Raw genomic sequence first — 20,316 nt, forward strand, 5'->3', positions numbered from 1 at the left:
CCTTGCCAACAAGCAAACCCACAATAAATGGCTAATAAAAACAAATCTCTGTAAAGCATAAAAAAAAATGTACATTACCATTATGTTGTGGTTAATTCTCAGACAATAGCGCAAAATAAGAGTGAAGTGTTACTTCCTGTCATTTAAACCCAAACACCAAGAATTCTTCAAGCGAAGGAATGCAGACATACATCATGTCTGCAGGATTCATAAAAAGATCAAATGTAATATTTTCTTTCAGTGCAGACAACTGCTTTGAGATTTTCCATTCAGACAGCCTTGAAAACCGCCTCCAGCATTTGCCAATTACTACTGACAAATACCATTTGGTAGTGAGTGATGTTTTAAGTGAAATAAAACAGTGAAGAAAAACGAACATGATGAAAGGATTTTTTTTTCTCCCTGTGAAGTGACTGTAAGTTATATATTCACAAGGTAGGCTTTACGCTTCCTGCCACTGACAAATTCCATGTGAAGCTGAGCGCAGAGGTGAAGTTTGCTCGACAGTAATAGGAAAGGAACTCGTTTTCATGTTCTTTTAAGCAGTCAGATATTTTCTAGCCATAAACAAAGGAGGAGTTGCTAGTACCTTTGCTCCACATCGTTCTTCACAATATAAGAAGTGCACTAATGGAGAGAATGATTCTCCAGTATTGAAGTGGTCAGAGTGCAAAGAGGGTGTTCAGTGGAACTCTCTGTCAGCAGCACTTGATTTACATGTAAGCTGCAACCTGCAGCCAGGAACAGTCAGCATATACTTTTAAAAATATTTATCAGTCATGGAGGGCTTCAAGACAAGCAAAAGATGCTCAAAGTATATGGCTGGAAGAGGTGTTTAAAGAGTTATGTCAGTAACTGACTAGTAGTCCTCTTTTGACCTTTTCTCCTTTTAAACAAAGGATTGTGGTCTATTTAGCAATAAATTTACTACCTAAGACTGTCAAGGTTATTTTACTCAGGTTCTTGCATCATGGTATCTGCTCGCCACACCATCTCTAACTTTACACCCCACCAGAGGCACGTTAGCGTTTAGATGGGAGGAAGCGTAGCACAAAAACCCCAAAGCCCAGACCCTCAGAAGCATCCCCACCCCAACCCCTGCCTGGCCTGGGCTCCCACAGCATCATAACTACGTTGCCTGTTGTCCCTAGGACACCGAGTTACCAGAAATTTGCCTCTTCCTCCCAAGGGGAGTAGCATCCTCTTCTAACTAATACATCACTGCGTAGCTGCAGCAGCTGTTTTCTGAATTATCCAAGTAATGCTTACATTTCCCCCTCTACTTGACATTCAACAGTTGCATCTTGTTATTGACTTAGATTCAAATCTCACTTTCATCTTGAAAGAGTGGGGAAAGCTGGGGAGGGGAACTCCAGAGAATGTGGGTACATTAAGAACATTTTTCATGCTGTTTCATTTTGCAATGGTCTGGGGTTTCTTTGTTTCACAATTCTCTGCATGTTTTCTTTAACAGAAACATTCTATTTTGAAATTAGGACTGCTTAATCCATCGTTTTTCCAGCACTGCTTCTCTTTTCTTTAAGGTGAGGGGGTTTATTCTCATCAAGTGATTCACCCAAGAATTCTGAAAAAAATATTTTAATAATCAATGCTGTGATAAGGGTTTCCACCTACACTTGGTGTTACAGCTCAAAATTCAGCTTTAGGAAAGGAGTCCTGCCCCAAGATCCCCGATTATTCTCAGGGAAGTATAAACCAGGGACTCCCTTGCCAACAAACCCCACAGGCATAAATGGGGTGGCTTTACTGTGTGCATGTGACTTTATTTATGGAGAGCCAGGTATCCAGAAGATGTGCAGGTGACCTGTATCAGACTGTGCTCAGGGGAAGATCGATTGCCTGGCACACATACATTAAGACCAGCATGTGCTGCTCTCATGGGACGTAAGAAGCCTTTCCTGCACTCCTCAACTGCATATATGTGATATGGCTGGTCAGGCACACTCCAGGCACTGATGTGCTAAAGGAGCTCTCTGCCTTCTGCATGTCCCAGAGTGAGAACCAAATTCTGCTTTTCCCACCTGCACAACACTCCTTTCAGTAAAAAGTCAGGTATATGGCAGTCTGACCATGGCACTGCAGCTGTGCCATGTGCTGGTCCTCCATGGCTTTGCCTTTGTGCTTGCACCAGGAGAGATTAAAAGCTATCTCAAGAGTGATTAGATCGAAGTAGTGCAAACCTGTGACCATGAGACATCCATGTTATCCCAAGTCATGATTCAAGTACAATGCACTTCAGGAGTGCCATGACTGGGGTACATGTCTGCTGACAGACTGAGCCATACCATGCCTGGCCACCTCTCACCCCATCCAGCCATATTGCACAGAGGGGAGCTTGAGTTCACTCTCTCTCACACAAACACACTCAGCTTTCCCCAAGTGCAAGAGTTCAGCCTACACCCTGGTGCTTCCAGTGCAAACAGCAGGTTGGAAGAGGAGCTGTGCTCTCTGATCCTCCTGTCAGGCTGTAGTAACTCCCCTGTAATTGCAATGAATTTTGTTCTTAGGAGAAAAAAAAAACAAAAGCAAGCAAGCTTGTCTGCTGTCAGCAGTCTTTGGACTACAGCTATGCCTAATGAAGCCCTGAGGCCAGATATCAAAGGCAAGGTGTAACTCCATTTGGGCCAAGTGGAATTAAATCAGCATAAAATAGACATGTGATAAGCTGATTTTTCACAGTTATTGCTGGAAGCAGCCAGGGACAGAGACAATGTTAAGTCTTCTGAGGTTCAGATCAGACTCATCTGCTGTGTTCCTCAGAGCCTGTGCCAAGCATATGTGGTTCTCTGTATCTAGAATGGGAATGGTCATTCACATAGGCAGGGACTTCTTTGGATGAGTACAAGCACCCATCGTAGCCGATTGTCTCCAGCATGGTTAAGCTTAAGGTTGGGTTCAAAATTTCTGATTTTCTGTTGTGACTTTAGCCTGTATGAAAGAGAAAATGCATCTCTGTGTATCTCAATATGCTACTCTTCCCTTCCACTCTCGTGCATTTTCCGAGCACATTAGCCGGTTTCTATCAAATGTGACACAAAAGAACAGTCAACTACCATATGTACACTGCCTTTGCTAATGCAGTTGGCTGTACGCACAAAGCCCAGCTCTCTGACCATCCACACCATCTTAGCCTTGGAGCATGTTCAAAGGAGTGATCATAAGAGCACCCCATTTGAACTTCCAGAGGAAAAATTGCATTGCTTTTTTTCCTCCAATACACATTCTCTACCTCACCAGACAGCTCCACATTCAAGAGCATCCCAGCCAGAGCACCTCACATCCTCTAAATCCTATTCCACACAGCAGGACAACCCCACCAGTGGGTGATTGTGGGAGGCATGACGTGGGTGTCCATGACAAAGAGGCAGACTACACTGCTGTATCAGAAGCCTGATATGAGAGATTTCCCACCTGGCAACACTGAGCCTTCCGCACCCATCTCCACCTGTGCATGACAGCATGGAGCAGTGAGACACCCAGACAAACCAGCACAACCAAAAGGTTCCCTCTAGCAAAACCAGTGTTCTTCCTCCCCTGCAGAAAAAATGCCAAACCAGGGTTACACAGCTGAGTAAACCATAGAGCCTGGCTCTCATGAAGCTAGGATGGCACTGGCACACACAGACACACACATACATACTTGCCTGACAGTATATGCTTTTTAAGGGTTTACCCTTCTCGCCTTCACTCTCTGCCCAGAAATGGCCACCCTGGCCAGCACATTTCTGATAGAGCAGCAGGACTGTCCAGTTATCTACATGAACTTACAGGCAGAGAAAAGGCGGAGAGGTGTCTGTGCTCCTTATTAGCACATACCCTATCAAGTGGGATCACTCCACCCTTGCTGTCCTAGCTCATTCGTCCCCTTACATCTCTCCAGCCCACCCCACACTGCACTCCTAGCAGGCCTTCAGGAGTCTCCCACGATGCACAGTATTTTCTCATTCCTGAGATGGGAACTGGCTATCCCACCATCTAAGTACTCAACAGAAATGGTTCAGAGCAGCATGAGTCATGCTAAGATGGCATGGTCCCTTCTGATCTCTCGCCAACATCTTCTGCAGACTGACCCACCCACACCAAGCATCTGTCTATGAAAAGTTCATCTCGTGGGAAGGATGTACAAATGCACTTTCTTGCTGCAAAGAGGGCTGGCTTCTTAAGGGTAGAGATACAGGATCTGGATGTGAGCCCAAGCAGGGTGGTACAGATACCCATGGCACCAGCCTCATGCTGAGAATGTCCCTCTGTCCTCTCCATAGTCATCATTGTCTGCCAAGGGTCAAAAGAGCCAAACTGCCTCTGCCAGCTCCTTCTAGAGTTGACTCAGCAGGAAGGAGCTACTAAAATATCAAATCCAGTGCCAGCTGAATGAATCTGAAAGGAATACAGTGCTCATCTAAGTTTCTCCAGCCCAACTCTGGCACCCTAATGGAGAGGTACAACAGCGAACACAGCTGGCCTTGCCACGCTTGGAGCAAGTACAGGTGTATGTAAGGAGGAAAAACATTCTTACATTAAAAGTACACTGGAAATACCTACCTCCTATCATGCACAGATTGGCACTAGAGCCCAGTCCACTTCAGTGCTCTCAAGACTAGCCTATTGCAGTATGGTCCAGCAGTGGAGGCAGCGGAAGGAGCTAAGGAACAGGAAAGAGGGCTTCAGGAGAAAACAGCAGCTTTGCAAGCAGCTTTGTTTTCAGCTGTAGGGCAACTGGGACAATCTGAAGGGGCTCTAAGCACATGAGGAGTACACACACATTGGCTGTTTCAGAACACAGGAGTGGACAGTTCTCAACTGCAGCCCCACTAGTTACACCATTAGGGTCAAGTTAATGTAACAAAGATGATTTGAACTATTACTTAGTGATATTACTTAGTGATATTACTTAGGTGATAGTTTGAGAATGACATGTTTCAACTTGAGAGAGGAGCAACTCCAACAAATTTAAAATACAATAAAACTGAAAAAAGATAGATTACAAAGCTTCAAGTTTCACTTCAAACCAGCAGAAAGAAAGCCACATTTTCAACTATTTATCCAACAAAAACCATAGTATATTATTGAAGGCAATGCTTTTTATTACTGAAAATATAATACATTACATAGGATTATAATTGCATGTGTATACTGTAATTTATTTCTCTGTAGTACAGTTGCATCATCTAGTGGACAACACAGAGATTGCATTAGTTTTACACTAGTTTTACACAACTTAGTTTAGGATTCATTGAGTATCTTTGCCTTCCCACTGAACATAGCTTATTGCAGCACTCTCTCAAACTTAATTCTGTAATTATAGATATCCACTAAAACATTCAGTGGAATGAACTGGAAGTGTTTGGAGTTTTTTCCTTTCACATCCAACCTGCAGCAGATTGATGTTACTTAAGCTTTGTTAGACAGGGATAAAATCAAGTTCTTCTAAGTTGAATTCAGCCACTGAGCTGCAATTTCTCTGATTTTGTACTGAAATTATAAAAATTATGAATTTCACACGGTTCAGCTCCAACTGCTGGTCAAAAATGAGGGAAACAACTTCATCTTCTTTCATCCTTCCCTCATGAAGATTTCCCTCAAAAATCTCGCAACAACTTCTATTCCTATTTATTGCATAAAGAAACCCATAAAGTTCTGTTGGGACAATTTCCCTGTGTTCTAGAGTTCATTGTCTTCATTGCTGTAGCTACAGATGTGCTGAGTACAAACAAACACTTCAAAGTATGCTAAAGTGTGGCACTTTGAAAAGTGTATTCTTTACCTTCTAGGCACAGAGGGCTACATACCCTTTGAGACACAATTTTTAAAAGCTCCTTTCTTTGGGAATGTCATCTTTGAAATGTTTTCATAGTGTACCTAAAAGCTTTAATTATCAGGGTATGAGAGCTGATACTGCCTTATCTTGTCCTGAAACAGACAGGTCTGAAGGCACTTAGCAATGATGGATGATCTCCATTCACTACAGCTGAGGAAAACTGTAAACTGGAAGCCACTCTCTCTGGAAGATCAAAGAAAATCCATGCTGTATTTACATAAATTGACACAGGAAAGACACTGTCGTGAGGTTTCAAGTTTGTCATTTTTCAATGACTTCAGACTGCACTAAATCAACTGCCCCTCCTCCCCCCCAAAAAAAATAATTTCAAGCTGTGCTATTCCTGTCTCACTCTCTTGTTACAAGAAATAAAACTTCTCATTGCACTTATCTAAGCCCAGTGTGTTCACTGCAGTCACAGAATGAATTCCTACTTTAGCTCTTTTTTAGTAACACTGCATAAGGTGGAAGAGAATCTAGCTCACTGCCATGGCCAAGTTTGTATCCCTAATGATAAAAGCTGGGGTTTATTCCTACTATTGCTGAGATTTGCAGATACAATCTGAAAGGAAATTTATACAGAGGGAAATAAAGTATGTCTTTCCACAATGAGATCACAGCTAAGTCCCTTCTTAGACTAACAGAAAGCCAGAGTCAAACATTAACAGCACGTCACCAAAACTAAGCGATTAAGATACTTGCAGCTCAGTGGGGCTCTAGTTACATTAGAGGCTGAGAGCAAGCACCTTCACTCTTTGAAAACTTGATTTAGTGTTCGTGTAAGACAGCTGGAGAACACTCCCAGTGCAGTTACGTTCTCAGGCTCTTAGCCCACCTTAGGATGTCCTGTCTTGCACATAGTTTAGGTTTGATTCAAAAAAGAATTTAAGCTTTTTCTTACTAGGCATATATACACATAAATGCTGAATCAAGACCTGTTATTCTGGTTTATTTCTGTTAAAACTTTATTGTTATTGATGTGCGTTCGAAAGCACTAGTTCCAGTTCCATAGTTTATTCAAGCAGGATTTTGCCTTTGACATTAAACACACATGGGTCTATTCAGAACACTTGCCACATGGCTTAAGGTAAAGGTAGGGGCTTACCGCTGTGCTTTCACGCAAGAGACAGACAAGCAGGTCATACTGCCTGCTCTCCTGCGCTGCCAGATCCCCTCCCTACACCCTCTGGAGCATGTGTAGGAGTTACACAAGTAGAGTCCATATTCAAACCAGCTGGTATAAATGCGTAGTGTATAATGCTATACTGAAGCAAATAAACTAGTATCCACGGTGCAAGACACTATGTACATAAGTTTTCCTGAAAACAGCCATCTCCAGGATAAAAACCAAACCCAAACAAAAAAAAAAAAATAATCCAACAACCAAATATCCTTATCTTCTTTAACTCTGGCACCATCTCATTATAAAATTATTACATGTGAAACACATATGCTCTCACAGAATGAAAAAGTTCTTATTAAAAAAAAGTGAGAGGTCAAGCAGTTCAACTGTAATCAACAAAACTGCAGGACATGTTCAAAAACACATCCCACTAGCCCAGTGCCCCATTTCCCAAATTGTCCATCCTTGAAGACCTTAAAAGAGCAAGCACAGGTCAAGCATTTACAAGACTTGCCATCAATATTCTCCCAAACTTGAACTGTTTTGAGATCAGGGGACTACATAAGACCAAAGTTGGCTGCTGGCTGGTAACTGCCAATAGCTGCTTGTTCTGTGTATTACGTGCTCTGTACCCACGCCAACTTTTATATCCATATCCCTTATTAAAATCAATGGATGTTATCACATTCTGGTAGTTTTGAACCTGAGTTCTTCCAGCTGCTTCCTTTGAAAACCCTTACTTCTTGCACTGTGAATGCTCACTCACAATCCACCCTCTCCATGTCACCCGTGACTTCTGCAGACCTTTTTACGGATCTAATAAAAATGAATTGGCAAGCCTCAGCCCTTATCTCTGCTGCAGACAGGTTCAGTGGTACAGAAGGACCTTCATTAAGCTGATGGAATTGCTCTTGGTGAGATTATTAGAGACTGTATCCCCAGATCTAGAAAGGCATCTCACCCCAAGAAGTACTTCAGAATGGAACTGACTAGACTATAAAACATGGTGTTAAGTGACTTGGAGGGATTAAAACCACAGTTTAGGCAAATATCAGAGTAAATTGGCCCAAAAGATGGAATAAATGTGCATCTAGCTCCAGAAAACACATCAGTTCCTCTCCCAACCCATTCACCCTGCCCTCTGCTCTGAAACGTAAAGCACCAACACACTGTCAGCATCTCCATATGAACAATATAAGAAAGCCTGACTGCAAAAAAGTCTCGGTGCATTGCGGTAAACAAGGCAGAAAAAAAAGCCTATTTTCAGAACTTCCTAATCCTAGGAAGAGCTTATGAAGATGAAACCTGAAAACCAAGAACTTCTGGGTTGGAAACTGAGTAAACAGCAAACAGTTACACTTTTCAGTTCCCACAGAATTTTGAAGCTAAACCAGCATACCCTTGTAGGTAAGGAAGAACCCTTCTCAGAGCTCCAGGTATCACAGCATTTCCTGTCCCAACAGAGACAGAAAAAAAACATGGAATACTCAAACCCAAGCAAGTTTACACAATAACATTCTTGTTCACAAGATACCAAAGAAAGTCTGAAAGTGCATGTGAATACCTAAGTTTCCACCTGTATTTTTCCTTAAGTTAGATTATCTAGAATGCCTTTACTGCTGTATACAATTTCATTTATTTCAAAAACAGGTCTTGTAGAAAATGAAGCAACATACATACAAAAATTAACACTTACAAACATAGCTCTTAACAAATGCTAAAAACAGTAATGAAAAATTCTACGAAATATGATTCCCCACAAAATGGAAAATAATCACAACACAATCACAAAGTAAGTTTGTACAGCTTAAATAAAGCTCCTGCCCTCAAATGTGTTTTGAAGAAGTCTCTCTGAACGATGTAGGGAGCTCAAGCTTCCTACTTAAGTAGAACCAATGCTGAAAGGCAGCACATGAAACCATCCCCTTATAAACAGGGTAGGAACATTTCTCAGTGTGATCATCAAAAACAAATGGAAACAGAACTAATTGCCTGGGTGGTCTTCCAAACAAGAAACAGAGTTCAAAGTGATATATCCTTTCAGTTCTCATTCTCAGCAGGAGGAGCCAGAATATGAACTAGTGAGTCTGGAGGGAGCTTTGAGTAAAGGAGGGAAAGGTAAAGGGGAAAGGTAAAGGACAAGAACAAGACAAATATAAATGGCTCTGTCCTCTTCCTCTCTGCCAAGTGCCAGATACATGCTGAGGGGTATCTGCTTGACCCTGTGATCCATACTTTAGTCACACAGGCAGCTGTAAAGTCTAGGACTGCTCAAGCCCACAATCCTAGGGCTGCTCAGATTACCCCAGAAACCGTTCTATTCACAGCAGCCATAATTTCAGTGAGATATGATGAAAGCCACCTGTGCTCTCCCCTACCATTTGGGCTAACCTTATGTATTACTGAAGAAGGTCAGTAAAGAGCAAAATAAAGAGAGAGTCCTTTGTGACCCTGTAATCAAAACTAAACATATTTTGATGATTTGTACATTATTCTTTGCTGTTCAGGACCACTAAAACAGTTCAGCAATGCACATCCATGGCAAATGACCTCCAATCAGTCACAGGTCCAGATGGGTCAAGTTGTTGCCATACTCAAGCTACAAAGACTCTCAGCTGATTTTTGTAGTATCTTCAGGTTTTCCAAGTGCAATGCTTCTACCAAAGCCAGGCACGTTTGCAGGTTCTCTTTGTTCCTTTTCAACTGGGAAATCTGAATTTTATATAAATGAGATGAAATTACCAGAAATTTAGATTATTTAATACTGGACATGAATATAACATTTGTGAAAAGCTTATCCCTCTTAATGATTTCATGAACTATGCCAAATAGTATTTTTTTTAATAAAGGAAGCAGATGGAAAACAAGGAGAGGAAGGGAAGGGTAATGTTTATCTGATACCATGCTCTTAAGCCCATACTATCCTCAAGATGCTGCACAAGACCAGGTTCACCTCATACTCTCTGCATAGATGCATTTCCTTTACGAAAGTGTGGTTTTAATAACCTTTTTACATGATAGCTATTCAACTATGACATTAAGTACACGTTTCATTGCCAGAATTCGAAAAGGAAAGAGAGACTTTTTCTAACAGCACAGACCTCCCTCACAGAAGTAGTTCATTTGACTTTAATGAACACAGACTTCACTTTCTGCAACAAGGTACTCGTGGCAGGTCTGCAATATCTTATGTGCCCATCTCATACAAGTCTGCATTTTCTTTTAAGAGGTAACCTCAACAAACCCAATGATAATGTAGGCAGAGAAAAGTTAAATACTTTTCACTTGTTCACAGGGCTTTCTAATACGGTTCCTTTCTTTGCTGCAGCCACAAATTCTGTCAGTCAGCCTGGAAACAAATTCTACACCACCTCAGTGTAGTCAATTCCCTCTGTCACTTGCTATTCTCGCCCAAAAAAAATTACACTGCTGTACATTTATGTTAGGAAAGAAAGCAATCTGGACTACTTTGCTCTTCCAGTCAAATTACCTGGAGAAGGACGTGCTGTGTCTCCTCTATTAAAAAATGGCATATTTTTGCTGTTATATTCAAAGTCTGCTGTTCATTTCTGGCTGAAATTACATCACCAAGGAGCGTTCTCCTCCAGCAATTACTAGAACCAAAATGTTTAAACACAATCATTTGCTGTATTCCCCAGCTCAATGATAAACATATGGTTAATATAACATCACTGGCACAGGCAATTAAGGTGAAATACGTGAAAAAGGCACACAACATTCAGCTATGAGAGTGATGAGGCATGTAAAAGGGAGGGGAGATTTAATGATCTGGAGCAGTGATACCAACCTTCCACCCCCACCCTTTCAGCTAAAGACACAGCCTGCAATTAGGCCAATGCTTCTGGTCTTCACTGCTCTGCCATGCTGCCATCAACTTCAGCAGCACTAGTGAGGAGGAAAAGCTATTCACCCAGAACTTATTAGCATGGCTTCTGCTAAACTTCACGTCACCTAGGCTTGTAACCAGTATCATGGGGATTTATTTTCAGTTCTTATAATCAACTTATTCCACTCGGCAGTGAATCTTCAAAGCATAAACATCTTTGGACAAGACAAATTGTTTGATTTACTATTACAAGCAAATCCCAGGTAAACATTTTTGAGGCAGATTTGCCATTGGGAACAAATGATCAAACTTGCACTGACAGTCACTGGAGATGAACTTCAGCAACTTACTTGGCCTTAAAATTTAAGACGCAGTCTGTGGAACACATGCTTCAAAGAAATCAAGAAAGGTCAATAGCATTTAACGTCCCATCAAACCAGAGAGAAGGTCTGGAGCATGAACCTTAAAGTAATATCTGGTTCTCAAAATAGAAAGGGAAAACAGTGGGGTGTTTGAAGACAGCAAAAGACCAAAGCAGCAAATAGACGATGACTTTACATTCTGTGGTGTTCTCTGCCTTTCTTCTTTTCTCTTCTCACCTGAAGTCAATGAGATAGATATAGGAGATACAAAACAATTGTCCTGGTATCTCACACACAGCCAGCAAAGAGCAAATAAAAGGAAAATGACACATGAACATTGTTTAAATATTCCAAGTACTGAAACTTACAATTCATCTGCACCAAGACACAGCAACTTGAGAGCAGTAAGGAGTCTCCAAGATGGTCCATCCCATCCAAAGGTCAGGTTTCTAAAAAGTCAAAAGGAACTAGATTCAGAAAGTATAGGTGGTCTTTGACAGCATGATAGCTTTCTTATTGATAAGTGTCAGGAAGAGATCTGCTCTTCAGAACTCGAGGACTCCTTGACTCCCCTTACTCTGCTGTTATCCACAGACAGGTGACTGGCTGCATCTTGAAACCTATCTCAAGCTTTGATATTGGTGTTTACTACTTCTACATTCTCTCACAAACAGCAAGTAAATCAGTTTGTTTTAAAAAAATATTATTTTATGTTGAATTTTGATAGTAGAAGCAAAATTTGACTCCCAGAAAAAACTCATAGGGAAACAAAAAAACTTCAGATACCTACTCTAAGAAATCATGATCCCTTAGAATGGAAAGTTTTGCTTTTCTCTGCTTGTCCAATGGTGGAAAATATTTGAGAAGAGTATCTGCATAAAAACATATTTTAGATATTTAAATACATGGTATGTAGAGGAAACCCACAATCCCCAATTCTGAAATGACATTTCAGCCATATTTTTCAAACACCTATAGGCCAAAGATCAAAACCTGCTACAATGTTGGTGAACTTTAACAGAATCAAAAATGTATCTATTACTCAAAAGCCATCAGCAATCTCCAGGATTGTATCCTTATAATGGAAATCATGACTGAAGCTGAAGTTACAAACTACTGTCAGTAACTTTAGTTTATGAGGATCAGGACTTTAATCCTCAAGTTGATGGTACAATCTAAGACATCCAGTTGGAATCTCTACATATATGCTGCTAAGAATTGCAATTTTACAAAAGGAAAAGCTACCAAAGACACTTTAAATTTTGAAACTCCAATTCTACGCAGTTAAAAGTGGTACCAAGGCCTATTCCACTTCTTGGGAATACAAATAGTTTTCATGGTACCTAAAAAAAGAAACCAACAATGCCTTAATATGCATTGTCCATGTTGTGCATTTATGTATATGGATGTGTGCGAATTTCTTCATTATCCTTTAGTTATCCTTTTTCACTGACATCTCCTGTTGAATGCAGACAGTATGAACATGCTCACATGCTCTGTTCTCTACTATTGTGCCTTTCAATGTCAAGACAATCTATAAATCCAACCTGATGAGACATAAACACTGCTATGAGGGTTATCCATGGCAACAAATCCATATTCTAGTAGCAGTCGCTGATTATCATGAGGCCCATAGCAGATAAACACTTCTTCATATCTTTTGCACTGTGAATTTGTCCAAATTTCATAGCTTCTTGTCTGCTCATTAAACGCAGCCTTTACCTTCACAAAGGTAAAAATAAAAGGTCTTACTCTTGGCAGAAGGACAGGGTGAAAAAAGGAATCAGACCTTGAGTATTAAAATCCAACAGTACTGAACACTTCTCTAACACTGGAATAAAACAGATAGTATTACAGATGTCTGAAAAGGCAACCCATTAGTATGAAGAACATACATCAAAACCTTAAACCACAGGGTGTGTCACCAACTCTGTAGACTTATTAGAGAGGCCCCAAATCCACAAATAAACATGGATTCAGGCAGAGTTGGCCGCTTTTGAGCTGTCCCAACTCTGAGCTGGCACGCAGTCCCTGACATGAGGTAGGACTGCTCTATATACTTTCCTGAGGCTGCTCAAAGGCTTCAGCCAGAGGTGAAGTAACTCAGGGACCACCTAACTTCAGATTCAGGAGCTGAGCCTTCTGGAAGAGGAGGGTAGGGTTATATTTACCAATAGCTCTTCCATATAGCTACTCTGGATGCAAATCTCGCCCAGCCGTTGTGGGCTCTCCCTTTAACTTTGCTTTGCTACGTAAACTGAAACATTTGAATCACCTTTATTCAACTACCTTGGGCTGAAAAACAAGCTCCAGGGTATATACTATAATCGTGAGTACTCAACCTGCACACGTCCCCAGTAGACATTTTTCCCACTACGAGATCCCTCACAGACCCTCCTAATCCATCACCTAATTTCATACTGTACTGAGATAGTGCATTTAAAAATAAAGAATGCATTTACAAATAAAGAAATTAAGTGATCTGTTTTTAGTTTCTTACCTGAACATTTGGACTGTGGTTTAGCAAATCTAAATATGGTGCCAAAGCATAAACATCTGGATCAATAGAAAAACATTCCCTCTGTGAATGTTTCATGTATACTGTCCTGGTATTAACAGTGCACCAAGCCCACTCTAGAGCACTATAGTTAAAAATAGTTTCTGTGTTCTCAGCAAACAAAGGCTGCAGGGAAGAGAAGAAAGCCTTGGAAGACACGTACAACTCATGGACCATCGTTCTCTGCTCTTGAGCCTTCGTTCTTAGAGGTTCAGGGAGAAGGCTTACTGCATCATGCTCCAAACAAACAGGGCAAGTATATGTCTTCGGTAAAACATCAAGATATGGCTTCCATGGAGATTTTTCACCAGCATGTTTCTCTGCTATTAAAAATGTGCACAGTGCTATCAAGGGAGATACAGGAGGCTTCCATCTATTAGAAAACAGAATAAAAACACCAACACAGCGAATACAAAGAGGTGAGATAGGAAATGGATGCAGCAGTATTTTATGTCTCTGCTAGTTCTTTTAAATGTTATAAATAGCTTCTACTTTAAACTTTTTTGTAGTTCATCTCTAAGTCCTTTTGATGATTTCAAAGGGTCTATAAAAGCTGGTTTTTAGTAACAACTTCAGGGTCACCTGTTGGGTTGGGGTTTTTTGGGGGGTGGTAGGTTTTTTTAGGATACATAACAAGTACTCAATGTCCAGTGTAGGTCTTTGTTCCAAATTTTCTAAAAGGCTATGCTTGCATGACTGCTTTGCAATCCCATTTTAACATCCTTCTCCTCCTGAATCACATTTGCAAATTCCTAAGAAACCATTCATATCTGACATTTAGGTCCAAGCTGTCTCTAGGTGCAGGTCAAGTTCAAGTCTGAACCATCACTTCAACTCTGCCTAACTCTGCTCTGTGTCCAAACCTTACTTATCTGATGATTCCACATGCACAACAGTCATACAAGTTTGAATATGCAATTTAAAGCCTTACTACCACTTAAGATGATTAATGAGCAATCAGCAGTAAAGGCCAGCTTACCCATGAAGTGTCACTTTTTACTTACTTCATAATGTATTCTCCCAAGCAGCTACTAAGGACAGTGCCTGTGGTGAGTAAGCATTTCTCAGGCAATGAAATAATCAGATCCCCTGCCTGCCTTTGAGGGAGAGAAGAAAAAACATAAACACAAAGAATAGTAAAGGTCAGTTGTACATGACTCACCTACTACATGACTTCTGAACAGAGAAACACTCCCCACAGAACACTAATATCAAGAAACAAAGAGAAGTGCTGTTGAACTTGATGAAAACTAGCATAGTTTAAAGACAGTCACAGTCCAGCAAAGGATGACACAGTCAGTAGGAACTGTCACCTGCAAAAAGATGTTCACAAGAAGTGTGTTACCTATCTACTGATTTTCTTTGTACTGAGATATATTTTAAAGTAGATCTCACAAACAGCTGTGCTTCTATCAACACAGCAGCATGGGGTAGGGGTATTATAGGTCATGTCTATCCTGACCTTGTTTGCCAAGCTGCTGTGTGTGTGTAAATTAGCTTTCATGCCTGGCTTGAGCTATGTATGTCCATGCCTGTAGAGGACATGAATCAAGTCAACACTCTCCCCTTCCAGTTTCTCTCCTGAGTTTCCATATCTTGCTCAAGCCCAGTTGAGTCTAGCTCTCATTTCATTTACAGTAGACTCACAGCATTGTGGATAAGCTAAGCCTCTGGCTTCAACAGCTAACTCTAGCCTTGACCCAGCATGATAACATACACTGTTCTCTACACGCACCTCCTTCCTACTTCCTGCTATACTCTAATTTGCAAAAGGTTCTGGTCTGATTCCCCATTATTTGATATACTGTTCTCATACATGTTAGGAAACTTCTCTAACAAGCCTATTTTCTGAGAGGCACTCTTAAGTCAACAGTTTGATCTTTCTGTGCCAGTACCTAAAGTGCAAAGTATTTTTTTCTATCATTCCCTTTTTCTGCTGGGAATATCTGAGAAATTATGTTTCTGTTAGTTGGTCTACTAACAAAGAAGACTCCAACAAAGTGAGGTTAAAGCTGTTGATTTACATTATGGCTAAAATAATCTAAAGATAAATGTTGTCTAAAGACCCCTCCCTTTCCTCCATCCCCCTCCCTGATATGCCATTCTTCCTTGTATCAGCACTAACTAAGATGGGAGACTTGAAGAATCAAAGCTAGTAATTATTTTTAAAAGGTTTCTATCTAGCTTGCAACCTACCACATGAGTGGGGAAGATCGCTACAGCAAGTGCAAAGGAAGCTGTGGGAGCCAGGGCTGAGGGAGAAGGCATAGAGGGAAGGGGCCAGCTCCTTCTGGTTTCAGTTAGCCACTGACTGCCTTAAACTGAAACATTAGACTACATACTAAATCTCTGTAAATGAGTACAGGAATATTTTCATCCAACAAGCACTCAGGGTACATAGGACATCATCCTACAGATATGCCAATACCGCAAATTCTGATACTAGGCCAGAAGTTACACTGACAACAGGGACTGTGAAGACCTTGTCCAGAATTTTGAGCTTTACTTGTTGCAAGTCATTACATCTCAAAAGAACCTAAGGAGCTCTTTCAATAGAATCAACATTACTAACCTGAAGAGCTTTTGTTGTCATCAGTCCTCTTCCTGTACCTGAAGCAGGAACAAAGAGAACTGCTTAAATGCATGTATATTTGTAAAATACAGGAGACTCTGATAACCTGCAATAAATTAACAGATCAGCAAGAAAAAGCTCTAAAAGAACATACATAACCTCTTACAAATCATAAAAGACAATTATGGGTTGTTCCAGATACATTTCTTTGTTCTCGGATTCTTTTTTCACCTTACAGAAGCCTGTGAACACTCCTTCCTTGCAACATTTACTGTCCAACTCTAGCAATTACTCAACTTCTTTTTCCCATTTTCTTCTTTAAACACATATTTCATCACTGGCTGCTGTCCTTGTTTTCAGAGTTTTAACTAAACTTTACAATTTCTATTCATAATATTTTTCTCCGATTCATCCTGTTATCTCTACTCTCTAATATTTCAAAAGTTTTTGAAACATAATCTACTTAAAGAGAAAAAATACAAGTATATACCTTCACTGTAAACAGTACTAAGTGAATCCCACCTCTAATATCATTTACTTATGTGTATCACCAGATCTGCTGAGTTCACATGGGGAAAAAAAGATGAAGAAATTATAACAGGGTCAGAGTCTGATACTGAAAATGCTTAAAGAGATATTATTTCTTCTTTGAAACTGTGCTACTAACACTTAAAAAAAAATCTTGATTTCTACAATGAATTCAGCATAGGTGAACATGTTTTGCAGTTTACCAGAGTATTTTCACACAAGAGTTTTACACAACTTTATCTTTCTACAAGAAACAGTTTACACTACTTCAGGCCTCCATATCTACTTGTTTATGCTAAATGACATTCACGTCCATTTGGAAGAAGTCCTCAAAAGACTAAAGGTAACTGGCATTTCTCCTTATGCCAGCCACATGTGTGATTCAAAATGAAAGCAGAAATCTAAGATTCTTAGAAGAATCGAAACTTTATTGCAACAATGAATAATTAAAACATTACCCCAGAACTCCGTTGGCCTTAAATTACTGTCTTCAAATCCTCTGTCTTTCAGCCACTTCTTAAGTTTAATGTATTCCAGCTTGTGACTGCAGTTGACTAAAAATAAAAAAAGATGAGACTCATGCTATTAAATAACACTTGCTTAGAAAAGAAAGGAAATTAAAAACTTTTACTGTATAGTCAGAAAAGCATTTTAACATAGTATAATGGATGGCCCATCCCTGGCAGTGTTCAAGGCCAGGCTGGATGGAGTTTTGAGCAAAATGTTCTACTGGAAGGTGTCTCTGCCCATTGCAGGGGGGTTGTAACTAGATGATCTTTAAGGTCCCTTTCAACCCTAACTATTCTATGATTCTATGATAACAGAATAGCAAGAAAGGCTCCCCTCAAACTAGCTTACTAACTTCAGTGCCCTTGGGCACTAGGAGTTCTTCGAACTGCAGGAGTTATACAGCATATTTAAGGGTCAAGGAATTTAAGAATAATGTAGTACTTGCCATTAGCCAGGAAAGAGAACTCACAATATTCTCATGCTCTTCTTGGGATTGTAAACTAGTGTTAGAATATTGGCATAGAAAAAGCTAACATTTATGCGTGTTATTTTTAAAGCACAAATGTCTGACAAATATATATCCTAAAATGACACATTGACAAACAATTGGTTATTTTATTATTCAACAGTACTTCTGGAGATAATACCTCCACCCAAAATCTGCAAGTGTTTTCTTCTTCTCTTTCGGCCTGTCCGACCTCTACTTTTCTTCATAATTAAGTAACAGATTTCACCTTTTTTAGACAACCTGAATGAAAAAGAAAAAAGTTACCTGCACATATGTAAAGTCCCCTTCAAATACTGCATGTTAATTTCAGTAAGACAAATCAGAACATTGCCTGCTTAATAAATTGCCTCTTTAAAGTTTAGAAAACATACTACAAGCAAGTCTCTAAACAAGGGTGGGTGATAGTTGAGGGAAGATGGGAAGCCTTTACCTTCAAACATCACTTTTGCCAAGACACATCCATAATCTTCTACAGGAAAAGAGACACTAGAGTTGATGTGCTCAGAACTAAAAGTTTTCTATCCTTGCATTACATTTGCTTTTTGAAAATTCACTGGCATAAGCAGCATTTACAGCTTGACAGCCTACAAGAAATCTGGAGAGGGACTTTTTCCATGGGCATGTAGTGACAGGACAAGGGGGAATGGCTTTAAACTGAAAAAGTGCAGAATTTGATTAAACATTTGGAAGTTCTTTACAGTGAGGATGGTGAGGCAGTGACATGGGTTGTCCAAATGAGCTGTGTGTGACAAACACATAAATGTATTGGCTTTCGCAAATCACAGGTGTGGTTATGTGGATATAACTGTACGAGTATACAAGAACAGAAACAAAGCTTGCTAAAGACACAAGATTAGACAACAAGTTAAAAAAGGCCAGAACTCTTGAGCAAAATGGAGTTACATAGCAAAAGAATTTGTAAAGGTAAAATATGGGGGGGGGGGGGGCGGCTTGATATAAGAAAAGCTAGTGCCTGAAAAACATAAAAGTACTTTTTAGCTTAACTTAGCTTTTAGAACGAGAACAATGTTTATGTTGTTAAGTCTGTGGAATGTAGCGGCCCCACTAAACATGACTTGTTTCCCACCAGTCTTCTAAAGTATCTTTAGTTTTAAAGAACAATGTTTGTGTTGTAAGTCTGTGGTGCGATAACAGGATTTAGTGGCCCCACTAAACATGAATGAGTTATTTCACACCATCCTTCTGCTTACCAGTTAATTTAGAGGCAGAGCCTCCCAAACATCTGCTAGCTTTGGATACTCCTTGTCTGCCCATCCTGCAACAAATTTTGCAGGAAGGTCACACTGTTTTAAAATCTTTGCTAGTTACCAGAAGAGTTACAGACATGGCTGGTTTCAGCTAGTTGTGCGATTACTGGGGGGTCCAACCGTGCCAAAGGTGAAAAGTACACCGTCAGGAAGACTGCTTACTTCATCCTAAAGACCCATACTTAGAAGAAGAAGGCTGCTTACTTCATCCTCAAGACCCCTGCCCACAATCACCGGAGAGCAGTGCGCAGAAGCCAAGAGGAGGGGACTTATGATAATAAGTTCCAGGAGTTAGTTATAATATTCCCCGCCTATATGCGGGAATTATGAATATGTATGTAACTAATGCAATGCTGAAAGTATATAAACCTGTAACAAATGCTAATCGCTCCCGCCTCTGGCTACAGTCATGCGCCCAGCGCTGTTGCTTTTGCTTTATTGACTTTGTCCCTCAAAAAAAACTTGTTATCTCATTTAGAGGAGTGAGCTCATTATTTCACACTGTGGATGCCCCGTGCCTGTAAGTGTTTAAGGCCAGGATGGACAAAGCTTTAAGCAGCGTGGTCTAGTGGAAGGTGTCCGTGCCCATGGAAGGGGGGGTTGTAACAACGTATTTTTAAGGTCCCTTCCAACCCAAATCATCCTATGATTTATTTATTTGGATAACAATAAAAGCAAAATGGAGCTCCCTGACCACATGCGCTGCAGGAAAGAGTCTTACCCCACATCAACACCACCAAACACCCCAGTTCCATACAGCACCACGACACTACACCCCAACACCTCCAGCACGTGTTATAGATGAACACCATGAGCCTGGCTCTTTACGCTTCAATCTGTTGCTGAAACGTACATTTAAGTTCCCCTCATCAATACTGCTTTTAGCTGAACCCCACACGCTGAGGCGCTGAGACTAGGAGTGCTGCCCCTCACCGGGATCATCAGCCGGCACATAGGTTCCGGCGGCCAAGGCCCACCTTCCCCTGCTACCGGCACACTGGAGGACACCTACAGCGGCTTCGACTCCCGACTCCCGACTCCCGACTCCCGACTCCCGACTCCCGACTCCCGACTCCCGACTCCCTCCCGGGCTAGAACAGCGACGGGGCAGAGAACAAAGGTGGACACGCGACACGCTGCCCACCGCCCCCAGTCCCCCGCTCGCCGCCGGCCCACCTGCTGTAGAGAACGCAGGAACCACC

At 40.8% G+C, this 20,316-nt stretch overlaps 1 protein-coding gene across 5 annotated transcripts; it reads right to left on the reverse strand.

Moving 5' to 3' along the window:
- Positions 1 to 8,582: 8,582 nt before the first annotated feature.
- SETD4 (SET domain containing 4) lies at positions 8,583 to 20,143 on the reverse strand. Of its 5 annotated transcripts, none has more exons than XM_061359140.1 (11): positions 20,127 to 20,143; positions 17,986 to 18,086; positions 17,287 to 17,382; positions 16,301 to 16,338; positions 14,733 to 14,821; positions 13,672 to 14,101; positions 12,719 to 12,893; positions 11,962 to 12,043; positions 11,540 to 11,620; positions 10,453 to 10,621; positions 8,583 to 9,674 (listed from the first exon to the last, which is right to left on the reverse strand). In XM_061359140.1, exons 2-11 carry the CDS (start codon positions 18,050 to 18,052, stop codon positions 9,540 to 9,542), a joined length of 1,362 nt encoding a protein of 453 aa, XP_061215124.1. In that variant the 5' UTR covers positions 18,053 to 18,086; positions 20,127 to 20,143; the 3' UTR covers positions 8,583 to 9,539. The 5 variants fall into 5 exon arrangements, with proteins under 5 accessions (XP_061215124.1, XP_061215121.1, XP_061215123.1 ...); XM_061359137.1 differs by lacking the exon at positions 20,127 to 20,143 and adding an exon at positions 19,898 to 20,024; XM_061359139.1 differs by lacking the exon at positions 20,127 to 20,143 and adding an exon at positions 19,898 to 20,017 and having other exon boundaries at positions 10,453 to 10,576.
- Positions 20,144 to 20,316: the final 173 nt, after the last annotated feature.

Source organism: Neopsephotus bourkii, unplaced genomic scaffold (genome assembly GCF_033783945.1).
Source record: "Neopsephotus bourkii isolate Nb327-2 ecotype Australia unplaced genomic scaffold, CSIRO-AGI_Nbou_v1 NB_962, whole genome shotgun sequence".
NCBI lineage: Eukaryota > Metazoa > Chordata > Aves > Psittaciformes > Psittacidae > Neopsephotus > Neopsephotus bourkii.